This window comes from Solenopsis invicta, chromosome 5 (assembly GCF_016802725.1).
Source record: "Solenopsis invicta isolate M01_SB chromosome 5, UNIL_Sinv_3.0, whole genome shotgun sequence".
Classification (NCBI taxonomy): Eukaryota; Metazoa; Arthropoda; class Insecta; order Hymenoptera; family Formicidae; genus Solenopsis; species Solenopsis invicta.
Genome location: NC_052668.1, coordinates 23,271,158 through 23,282,306, shown reverse-complemented (window position 1 = coordinate 23,282,306; position 11,149 = coordinate 23,271,158). Strand labels below are relative to the sequence as shown.

General features: G+C 38.7%; 1 protein-coding gene across 6 annotated transcripts in view; it reads right to left on the bottom strand.

The window, feature by feature from the left end:
* Window positions 1-11,149, bottom strand: part of LOC105195208 (tyrosine-protein phosphatase 99A) — a 309,085-nt gene that overhangs the window by 7,232 nt on the left and 290,704 nt on the right. For 4 of the 6 annotated variants that reach the window (XM_039449885.1, XM_026131022.2, XM_026131021.2 and 1 more), the window contains exons 9-20: window positions 9,426-9,706; window positions 8,436-8,692; window positions 5,100-5,383; window positions 4,203-4,423; window positions 2,747-2,872; window positions 2,429-2,604; window positions 1,988-2,279; window positions 1,722-1,893; window positions 1,516-1,640; window positions 1,167-1,444; window positions 724-859; window positions 23-623 (exon numbers count right to left, since the gene is read on the bottom strand). In XM_039449885.1, the coding sequence (XP_039305819.1) occupies window positions 129-623; window positions 724-859; window positions 1,167-1,444; window positions 1,516-1,640; window positions 1,722-1,893; window positions 1,988-2,279; window positions 2,429-2,604; window positions 2,747-2,872; window positions 4,203-4,423; window positions 5,100-5,383; window positions 8,436-8,692; window positions 9,426-9,706 (2,843 nt within the window). In that variant the 3' untranslated portion in view covers window positions 23-128. The remainder of the gene's footprint in view (window positions 1-22; window positions 624-723; window positions 860-1,166; window positions 1,445-1,515; window positions 1,641-1,721; window positions 1,894-1,987; window positions 2,280-2,428; window positions 2,605-2,746; window positions 2,873-4,202; window positions 4,424-5,099; window positions 5,384-8,435; window positions 8,693-9,425; window positions 9,707-11,149) is intronic. The other 2 variants (XM_039449886.1, XM_039449884.1) reach the window with 2 other exon arrangements.

The window sequence follows — 11,149 nt, the reverse complement described above, 5'->3', positions numbered from 1 at the left end:
AGGAGGCACGAGCGGCACTTACCAGGTTGTGATTAAACTTCCGATGCTCGCGCGCGCGCGTCCGGAAGTCTCGATTACAGCGGGGCCGACCTTCGCGAGGGTGCGCTGCAACCGAAGATAGGCCGGCATCATTGGGGCATCATCTTGCAGCTGGGCTCCATGTTGTCGGAGGGTACGCGCATGCTGCCATTTGTGATATAACCGTTAGCATCGACCATTACGGAGACGCCGGATGGCGGATGATTATGATAGCTAATGTTTCTCTGCGACACCACCATGCTTTTCTCCGACGGTACTACATGATCGTTGCTGCCGCCGTGGGAGGAGAGGCAGGGTTCGCTCCCACGGCTGCTGGACGACTCGATCGGGTGATCCACGCGTATAGGAATGGTATAGTCGGACAGGTATTCGGAACTGACTTCTACTGTCGCGTATTCACGAATGACGGATGATTTGGATGGATAATCTATCGGCATGTGTTGAATCGACGAGGCCGACCTGATCTCGTTCGGGTCGTTCAGCGTAGCGACGTGTCCGTTCGCCATGGCGTACAGGTCAGGCTCCGCGCGGCCTTTCGTCGATAACATGGACTCCAGACACTGGTACAGCAATATGTAATCCTCCTGCGAGTGATAAACAATTTGCAAAAGTGAATTTTTATTCTCAATAACGAATGCGGCTAAAATGACGTAAAGAGAAGTTCTGTATTGATAAAAGGCTCACTTTTGAACGGAAAACGCCAGGTCGCTTCATGTAAAGTAGCTTCGCGAACATGTAGATGTCGGCGCTTTGCTCGAATTCCAATTGCTTGTTCAACGTAGTCAGCAGGACAAAGAGTGCAGCCTCGACTCCACCATACCTAAAGTAACGAGATATAAAATATATTCACTTAAATAATTAGTTGTGAAATTATTAGCAAGAGTCAGCACACAGAAACAAAATTTAGTATTGAATCAACAAATCATTGTTTCATATATAAGCAAGAATATAAAATCTTTGAAGTATTTGTTATGGAAGAGAAAAATTTTCTCCGTGTAAGCGAGTTATATCCGTTTAAGATTATAAATTTTTCCAAGAAGATTTTATATTCTTTCTTGTATATGAAATAATAAATTGTTGATTTGATATTAATTCTTTTCTGCGCAAGAATGAAATTTCATGCACACCTGTCCATCACGACGATAGGACCGTTCTGATAGTCTCGATGAAAGTCCTGAATGATACTGACGAAAGTCTTCGGGTTGTTGTTATGCGGCCACAAACCACTCTGATTCGACGGCGCTTGAACGATCCTAGCGCTGAGCTCGTAATCATCCTGTAACGATCGAACCGCGACTTCCAGTAGAATCGTCCCGTTCACGGTCTCCTTCGTTGCGCAGAGTCGTACTCGGAATGTCTCGGATTCAAGATCCTTCCCCTCGATAGGCCAAAACTCCGGGTATTCCTGTCGGACGGCATTCTTCATTACAAAGTCCCGTTTCTTTTACGTTCACGATTATCTTATTCGAAACGTACCTCGTCGCATTGAGTTAACATCACGATAGTCTGCGCATTGTGGTCCCACATCATTTGCCAGAACTCCATTATAGTGTTCTCCATCGGGTGCTGCGTTATGATAAACTCGCGGTTGCGTTGAAAACCTAGAAAACACCGCGTTTCATCGTCGTTTGCAACGAGAACTTCAAAAATTACGCCGCGATTGACGTATCTGATTGACTTACCTGAGACCCATGTTGCATTTATGTAGTCGCTTCCGTCGACGCCTGGCTTCGGCGTCAGGTGAACGCGCGCATTCTCGATAGGGACAATATCCATGTTACGATTCTTGTGAACGTTGCACGCTTTGGTGGCGGACACGAGATTGAAGTCCTTGGGTTTCCACGACGTTACCAACTAGAAAGAAGTGACAAATAATCAGATTGAGATTAATAATCGCAGAGATAATTTAACGTTCGAACGTTGGCAAATCCAAGGATAAATCACTTACCTTGTATTGAGCTTCGATGTTGTTCCACGCGTCAGTCTTATTATTCGATGGACACAGCATGTCTTGAATGTGCTTTATTAAGTTATTGGACTCGATATTGGTCTCGCCGCTCTCGATCGCCTCCTGCAGGGCATCGTGGATAAAGATGTACTGCTCCTCCGTCTGAACCAGGAAATTTCTCTGGGTGCGGATGTGCTTGAGGAAACCGAACACGTTAATCTCGCTCTTGGCTTTAGCTTGCTTCAGCATGGCGTCGATCACGATGTATGTTCCGGTACGGCCGACGCCGGCGCTGAAACAAAGAAATAATTTCGTCAAAATAATCGAATGGAGTGACAGCAATTGTATTAAAGATCGCTAAAAATATTTAAAAATGCTCGAAGCATACAGTGTCGAATCAAAATGTTGTTTGAAAACTGTTTGTTAAAATGCAATTGTCACCTGCAATGGACCACAATGGGTCCAGCCTCGGGCGGATTAGCGTCGGACGATTTGCGAATAAAACTCAGAACGGGTAATGGATGATCGGGCACGCCGTGATCAGGCCAGCCGGTGTAATGGTACTGCCATATAGTGCGCTCGCCCATATTGGTCCCATTTTTCTTCTTCTTGATCTGCTTAAAAATTCGAAAGAGTTTCTCGTTGGAAGGATTATTCAATTATTGGCTTTTGATTTCACTACGCTTTCTTTTATGACCATCCCTTCATCTTTCTGAAGAATGTTTTTCAAAAGCGTACGTTTTATTTTTAAACATATACCTTTAAATGTCGAATTTGGAGAGTACGGATAGTATATGTGGCCATAATGTCCTCCCTCACTAAGGTTACTTGAATGTAACCGTACGTTTCGGTCCCCTCCTTGGGCCAATACATATCACATTTCCTCTACAAGTAACAATAATAATCCATAAGTCAAAATAATTCAGCTTACAGCTACAGTGCAATCTTACACATCTTTTGAAACATTGCATTGCATATAGCAATGCAATGTTTCAAAAACAATGTTAAAATAAATATACATACAATGTGTTTTTATTAAGGAAACTGCGGCAATATTTTAAACACATTGTAAAAATAAACTGCTAAGCTTATATGTACAAACATTTGTATGCGCGTGCATATCGTCTGATTCATTAAGCTTATAAGCAGTTTTATGCAAGAGTCTTGTATTACATTTAAGTACAAGTCTTCCGTCGCGGAATTAGTCGCGTGGAGCTATTTTTAAAAATACTTGACAGTAACCAATTTTAGCAATAGTAATAGTAGCAAAGAAATTTACCGAATCAAGTTACAATTTAATTTTATAATTTTATATTCACAGCAAAACTTTAATATTACATTTTAATGTGATTCTCTAAAGGCAATTTACAAGTTACAATATTATTTAAATCACGAACAATCTGCAGAGACATGTACACAGATAACAAAAATTAAGAAAACAATTATATAATTTTGTAATTACTAATTAATAATTATATATAATAATACGTTAATAGAGCATTGCAAATTTATTTATATAATTGTTTTCTTAATTTTTGATAATTGTATACTCTGTTAAAAATAAGCAGCAGAACTTAATATAATATAACAAAAGCAAATTTCAAACAGGTACATTAAACACACACTTTAAAGTTGTCAAAAGTGCATAAAATTTTATGCTCATACTTTTCAGTTAGAGATACATTAAATTTTAAGATATTTTACATTAACTTGAAAATTGAATTTTATGACATTTTTAACAGTGTACATATTCCACAGAATGTGTTCGTTCAAATTAAAAACACCTTAATTATTATGACATTACAAAATATTATTAAACATATTTTTTATTGTATTATTACTGCAGTATCCGTGTTACAGTGTTTCTAAAAGCGAACACTTTACTATTGCTATTACAAAAACATTGCAGCAGTGTTGTAATGAAATATTTCTGTAATTTTTCTGTGCCGTACAGGCGCTTACAGCGAGGCAAGCGTTTACACGTGTGAATAATTTATCTCTGCTTCTATCCATAATTCCGTTTCATCATTTTATTACGCGGCTTTTGGTTAACGCTGTCACAAAATATCGATATCAACTTCACAATTCACTGTTTTATTACGTAACATTACATTGACGTTGTAAAGAAATATTAATATCGGCTTCGCATTTCTGTTCTCACCATTATGTAACTTCTGAACGTTAAAAAAAATATCAATATGAATTTCATACTTACACGACCTCGTTCGACCAGATTGGTAATCATTACGACTATTGATACGCGCTGCTCCCAAACCATTCTCCAGAAGCCATCGAACGTAGGTGGGAGCGGACCCTGGGTACCGATGTAAGCTCGTGCCCTTTGCCATCCATCGATGTAGTTCGCATTAACATAATCCTGGCCCTTTTTAGGCGGCCCACCGCCGCATGAGAGCAATTGCACGCGAGTGTGGTCGTCTAATGATAATAACGTAAAAATTAAACCACTTTGCCAGTTCAGTAAGTTAAGGTAACGCCTTCGCATTCTCATCATAACCGTAATCCCCATAATTACAATTTATGTGTGTGTGCGCTGCCGGTCTAAAATACAAGTTAATCGCGGTACACGGTTATCCACTTATCAGTCTCGTCGACTGTAAAATCAACGTGCTATTCAAGCTGAGAAACATTTTATATCATATCATTTTAAATCGATCGCTCCCATCGTTTCGCGGATAACGAAGAGGTGTTTTCAAACGCGTGAATTTCGCAAGCGCGCGGCAGTATTTTCGTACCGTTGCGAAAGTTTTCTTTCCAAATAAATTTGTTGTCAGTCGGCTGCGCGATAAGCCCATCTCGAACATTAATTTCTTGTCATCGAAACTGATAACGATACGTTATAATCTCAGTCAGATGGTATCAACATATGGGTCAGCGACTGACGGGTCAATCCGAATTAAAAAGAATACGGGGCGAATACGTATTCATCGGTTCGATGACGACAAGTGGAAGTCCCAGAAGCGGAACACGGGGAGAGAAGAGAGAGAAACAGAGAGAGTCAGTGGCGTTAACGGTTCTATATTAAGACGTTTCCTTTCGTTTGTAAATATTACGACCGCGCGCACGAGCGAGCGATACGTCAATGGCTACTTACACGCGAGTATATTCAAGTATCTGTTCTTGGCCTTATTCTCAGCAAACTGGGAATTTTCCACGGTATAATCGCCGGTCTCGGACTGTATCAGCTCGTATTCTTTGCTGAAGCCGATGTCACCGTCGGCATGAAGGCTCGCGACGTGCTGAACGAATTGCTGCACGGCCACGGCGGTCCTTTCGCCGTCCTGCTCGCTGTTCTCCCATTCTTGAAGAGTGGGAACATTCCGCGGCGGGTAGTCCAGATAGTAGTAGGCAGTGTGGAAGCATTTCCTGAAGATCGGTCTGAATAAGAAAGGAAAATATCCAGATATATTTCTCGTCTCTTTAAAAACCTCTTCCTATAGAGAGAAAATGTCCCGTCCTTTTATGCACGTTATTTTTGAAAAACAATTTTGAGGCGTGACCGTTTGAAATAATAATATAAGCCGCGTTCTCTTAATACGACCTAGAATTATTCAAGTATCCGAGTCGGTGGAGTTTGTAATATCGATGAGAAGCACGTGTGGGTTGGGCAGATAACAACGATCAAATATTGATACACTAAAATCAATGCCGATAACACATTCCTTCGTACCGCACAACCGATGGATTTTCCGCGGCGCATATCGCGACGAAACTTACAAGTTACGGAAAAATTTCTTCATTTCGGTGGCATAGTCTTGACGAGACAGCGTCCATCACAGGCGAGGCCGCCTGCAAATCATCGAACGCGCTTGCGAAATAAATGACGATAAGGCCGATCCCTCGCACATCGCTCGCGTCGCCTCGCCACTTCGTTCGTGAACGTCACCCGGAACGCGAGAACGCCGAGAAAAAAGCGAGAAGAAAAACTCGCGGAACTCTCGAACGAGAGACACGCACCGCACACGCGTTCTCGCTCGCGGTGCGCAAGAGTCTAGGCACGGTGCGTACCGCGTAGCGTTGCTCGGCCGCGCTTCACTCCGCTCCGCACCGCGCCACAAGTGTGGCTCCAGTGACTGTAAGAGCATACTTAGGCCTTGTCACCGCTCGTTATCTCGCGATAACGCGAGAGAGACGTACGGGCGAGCGTTGGGATATATTAAAATACGCATCGTATCTCTTCGCTCACGTATAGAGCGTCCTATAAATCAAGTTTGATAAAAAATTTAAATCGGTACCAGCGGAATCGAATCGATTTCATATAACATTCGCGACGAGAGGAGACGAAAGAAAAGAGAGAGAGGCGATATAAAAATAATTCCAGATACCTACAGGAATCATATGAACTGTATGTGCGCCAATAATTTATCGTTCGTCGCAGTTTGACGATAAAAAATTTAATAGGAATGAAATTCTTGAAATAGTATTATATATAAACAAGATTATAAATTCTTTTAAAATAATTTTATATCCTTGCTTGTACATGAAACAATGAATTGTTGATTTGATATTAAATTTTTTCTGTGTAATAACTCGCTATTCCTTTCGTCGTTCGGAGCGAAGAGAAAGAAAACGTCAGGGAAATTGTACTTGGCTAAACGTCAATCATCGCGATAACACGCGTAGTGTCTCCCTTTTTTTTTCTCGCTATAAATTCGTACTTTGTCAAGAACATTATGTTGTTTCCTCCTCTTTTTTTTCTCGTGATATTCTATGACTTTTAAAGTTATGTCACGCCGATAAATACGCGATAAGTGGTAGTAGAAAAGCTTTTCGAGCATCAGACGGAAATCTACATGATAAAATTACGTAGGCAAGTAAATTATATCTACGAGGAAGCGTGTTCGCAGAAACGCGAGAGAGAACCAAAAAAAAACACGCGCAGTCGTAAAAATCTGATTAATAAATAATTTATTTTCAAGTACTTTATCTCGAATGTCGTTACGATTCAGTCTGCATGTCTACCTAACAGTAGTGAATTATAACGATCCATAAAAAACTAAATAAATCGAGTCTCATTAAAGATAAATTAAGATAAGAACGAAACAAAAATTGGCACCTGTTCTCTGTGCCAAAAATTCAGGTGTTCTCAAATTCGGACAGAAACGTTTTATTCAATTGTCATCGTATGAAAGGCAATGGCAAATCAGTGAGAATATCTTTGCTATAAAAATTTCTTATTGAGAGCGACAGAAATATAACTGCCTCTCCACCAATTTTGGAAATAACTGAAAACTAACTGTACAATTTATCACCCTATCTACTTCTTTTTTTTTTATAATAATAATCAAGTCTAAATTACAGTTTAGTTTTAGCAAAATAATTTTAATTAAATGTTCGGTTAATATAATTAAATATTTAGTAATATTTAGTAAACATTTAGTAACTATTATTATATTTAATTACTATTAATGTAATTACTTAAATTTTATTTAAAATTTAATTCAAATAATTATTTATTAATTTATAAATATTACTAAATATAATATTAGAATATATTAATTGGACATTTAATTGAATTTATTTCACCAAGGTTGATTATTATTATCAAACTCTTTTCCAACGTAGTTTGCATAAAATAAAATGCAGCATAGAAATTTGACAAATTAAGTGCCATAGAAACTTTTTCCAAGAATAAGATAATTCAAGGATCATAAATGAGAGACGATTGCCAGGACGATACGGGCCGCGGCGGAAAATCAAGTGGGAAAGTCTGAATGGGAAAAATAGTTGCGGGTGCGTGCGAAGGTGCGCGTGATTGCATCGTTCGCTTTCGGAAACTTTCTAATTGCCCGCAGTCCGTACTCCAAATGCGATTCGCGATCCAGGCATCGCGTTTGCGCTCGAACGTACCGATATTGTCCGGTCGACAATTTCCCAGCTAACAAAAATAATAGATCATTCGCAGCGTTAGATTGGTCGGCGCGGAGCGGAAGTGAAACGTCGGCGATGCGAAATAATACTTCGCAAGATCGGCCGTAACTGTAAAGCGTAACTCGCTGAGAGAAAGTAGATCTCTAATTGTCACTTCTCTGTTTCACGGTTTTTATTCCAACTCTTCGATTGTACCTCTGTCTGCGATAAAGACGTTATTAATCTATTAATTAATCGGTTTATCTCGACGTCGGCATCGTTACAATTACATAAGGAAAAAAAGAGGGGCTTTGTTTAACGTATATCACAGATTGCCCGGATAAAAGATACAGAGGTTTGAATAGCGCTCCGAGGCAGACGAGCAATCGTTATATAACACGTTCAAAAAGAGCAGTTTTAATTTTTATTGTTCTTTATTTTTTTTTTGTTTACAACCGCGCGCGCGGTTGTACTCATCGGCGCGCGACCCGGAAATATATCGCCCGGTGCGGTCGGATGCGGCTAAAAGATTTCCTCAGTGTATGCGCGATAACGCGGCGTGCGTTAAACCGTGACTTACTTCCACAGCACGAAGGACGTAATCGCCAGCATCACGGCGAAGCAGGCGCAGACCATACCGGCGATCACGCCCGCGCTGAGATCCTTGCTGCTGCGGCGCATCAAGGGCGGTATCTTGTCGCAATCGCGGGTGACCAACACTTTCGTCGGTATAGAGCTGTCACCTTGAATGATCAGGCCTTTGTCTATCGTACTCCTGGTGGCCCCTCGTACCACGATCTCGTAAACCGTGTTCACCGTCAGATTGGGTATAATAGCCTGCGAACATAAATTCGCAACGTTTCTTGTGATTCATAATTTAATGCTTTATAATTGTTAAACAAAGAACTGCTGACGAGGTACAAAGTGAAAGAGGCAGAGCAATAAAGTTGCTTTTGTTAATAATATCATTGTCGTCGGCAGTGCTGGGAAAAAATTGAAATAGAATCAAGAAATATTTATTTATACAAAGAATGTAGCTATAAAATAGTAGATGTTAATATAAAAAGAACAGATAATATTATATTCTATTTATTTTATATTTTATATATAGATAAATACAGAAAGAAAATAATAAACAATAGAAAATAAAGACAACTTACGTACTTAGGAAATATATGAAATATAAACTAAGTATCTTATCTCAAGATAAATATATTTAAATGTTAAATATTATTTACATTTATATTTATTATACAAAATACATATTTTAGTATTTTTATAGATCCTTTAATAAATAAATCTGTTCGTGTAAAAAAAATCTCCAAAATTTTTTTTTTACTCTAAACAAGACAAATGCACCTTCAGGTATTAGAGAGAGAACAAGCGAATATTCCAAGTGCAAAAGTGCAAATAATACGAGCCTAATATTTCTATTTCAATTATTTTCCCTGACACTGATAGTCTGACAATTTACAAATTATTACGTTAAATACAAAACGTGTTGTTTTTTTTTTCATCATTATGTCGCTCTATGATGATTTAGTGCTAAAAATAACATTGTAATATGTACCCCGCTCTCGAGATGATTTTTATCGGCCGACAGCTCGATCTCCTCGTAATATCTCGTGTTATCCCTTCGATAATTGATGTAGTAGTAGTCAATTGAGCCCCAGAAGTTCGCTGGCCTGGCCCAGTGAACGTAGACAGATTCATGAGATTGGCAAGTTAAATTCAAAATCTGAGGTGCGCTCGGTCCTGTTATGTCGGTCCTGCGGATGATCTGATCGGATGGCTCGCCCTCGTTCTTCCGCGTGTAAGCCTTCACCCAGATCTTGTAATCGGTGAACGGGTCTGCAAACGCGAGGCGTCACAGGCGATTTATGAATGATAATTGAAGCAGATTAAGTTTCATGAATGAAAGTTAAAAGACTGTTTTTTTTTATGGCGGCTATATCTGGTGTGTGTGAAGTTGGGATATCATTTCGTAGAAACTTATGAAATATTGAGAGTTCTAGCTCTATTTACAATAGTTCTATAGTTCCTGATAAAGAAAACATCAACACCTCTACATCTATTTTCTTGTATGTACTTGCATAATTGCTTATAATTTTTATACAAGATTTCATCATATAATTTATTAAATAATGTCTTATCGGAGTTTTGAACGTATAAAATTTGTGTTATTTACGTATATTTTGTTTTTTATCTGCAGGCCTATTCTTTAACTCTTAGCGACATTTTTGTTATCGTTATAATATCGTTGCTCAGATATAATATTTGGAAAATGCTCCGCAACGACGTTGAAACGATAACGAAACTCGTCAAGAGTTACAGAATAAGTCTGCAGCGACTGCACTTATCTCTTTATTTTATCACGTTTTACATTTTGAACGCAAGTTTCTTTTTCATCAAAAATTATTTTAAACTATTTCTTAACGATCAGGTCACTGATAACTCGTGAGAGAGCTTCTCTACCGCTTGAGTAACTTTGCTTAGGTTTGGTATCAGCCTATCTCAAATGGACTCTACATAAAATGGAAGCCAATCTAGTAACCGCACGCATGTGCAATGATCTTGCTGTCAGGTACGCATCATCAATTCTATGATCGTGCACATGTATACGTAATTATGAAAAATTTGTAGATTTTCGTACTTTACGAAACGAATTAAATAAACCACATAAATTTTGTAGCGATTTAGTGAGACAGTGAGAGATAATGGTTTAAACACATTGCGTAGAAAATTTACGTCGAAAATATTAATGCTTTATAACTGAAATAAGAGTAGGAAACCGATTCATATTTAAAGCATAAAAACCCTCTCCACAAAATAAAAAAATTCCCTCCGCACACATTCTATTGAAAAAATTAGAACACACTGCGTTTTTTTAAATATTATTTGTATATGGGATTTTATGTCAAATGAAATAAATGTCTGGGAAAAATTCATAAAGTCGAAATAAGATGTTCGAGGGCTTAACATTTTTGTTTTTATGTATAGTTTAAGAAGAAACGTGGCCTTTTGAAAAATTTGAAACGGTCGCTCCAATACGGCCGCTTCAATTTTGAAAATCTGACTATGGTTTGTCTTGAGTAAGCCGAAAAACCTCCAGATATTGATTCTCATGGAAATTGAATGAATTTTGGACTACCTGATCCATGAATTAAATGTTTTTAAGTTTTTAATAAGTTTTTTATCTACTTCAGGCGCCATATTGGCGCAGCTATTTCGAATTTTTCAAAAAACTACGTTTCTTCTTAAATTACACATAAAAACGAAAATTTTAAGTTCTCG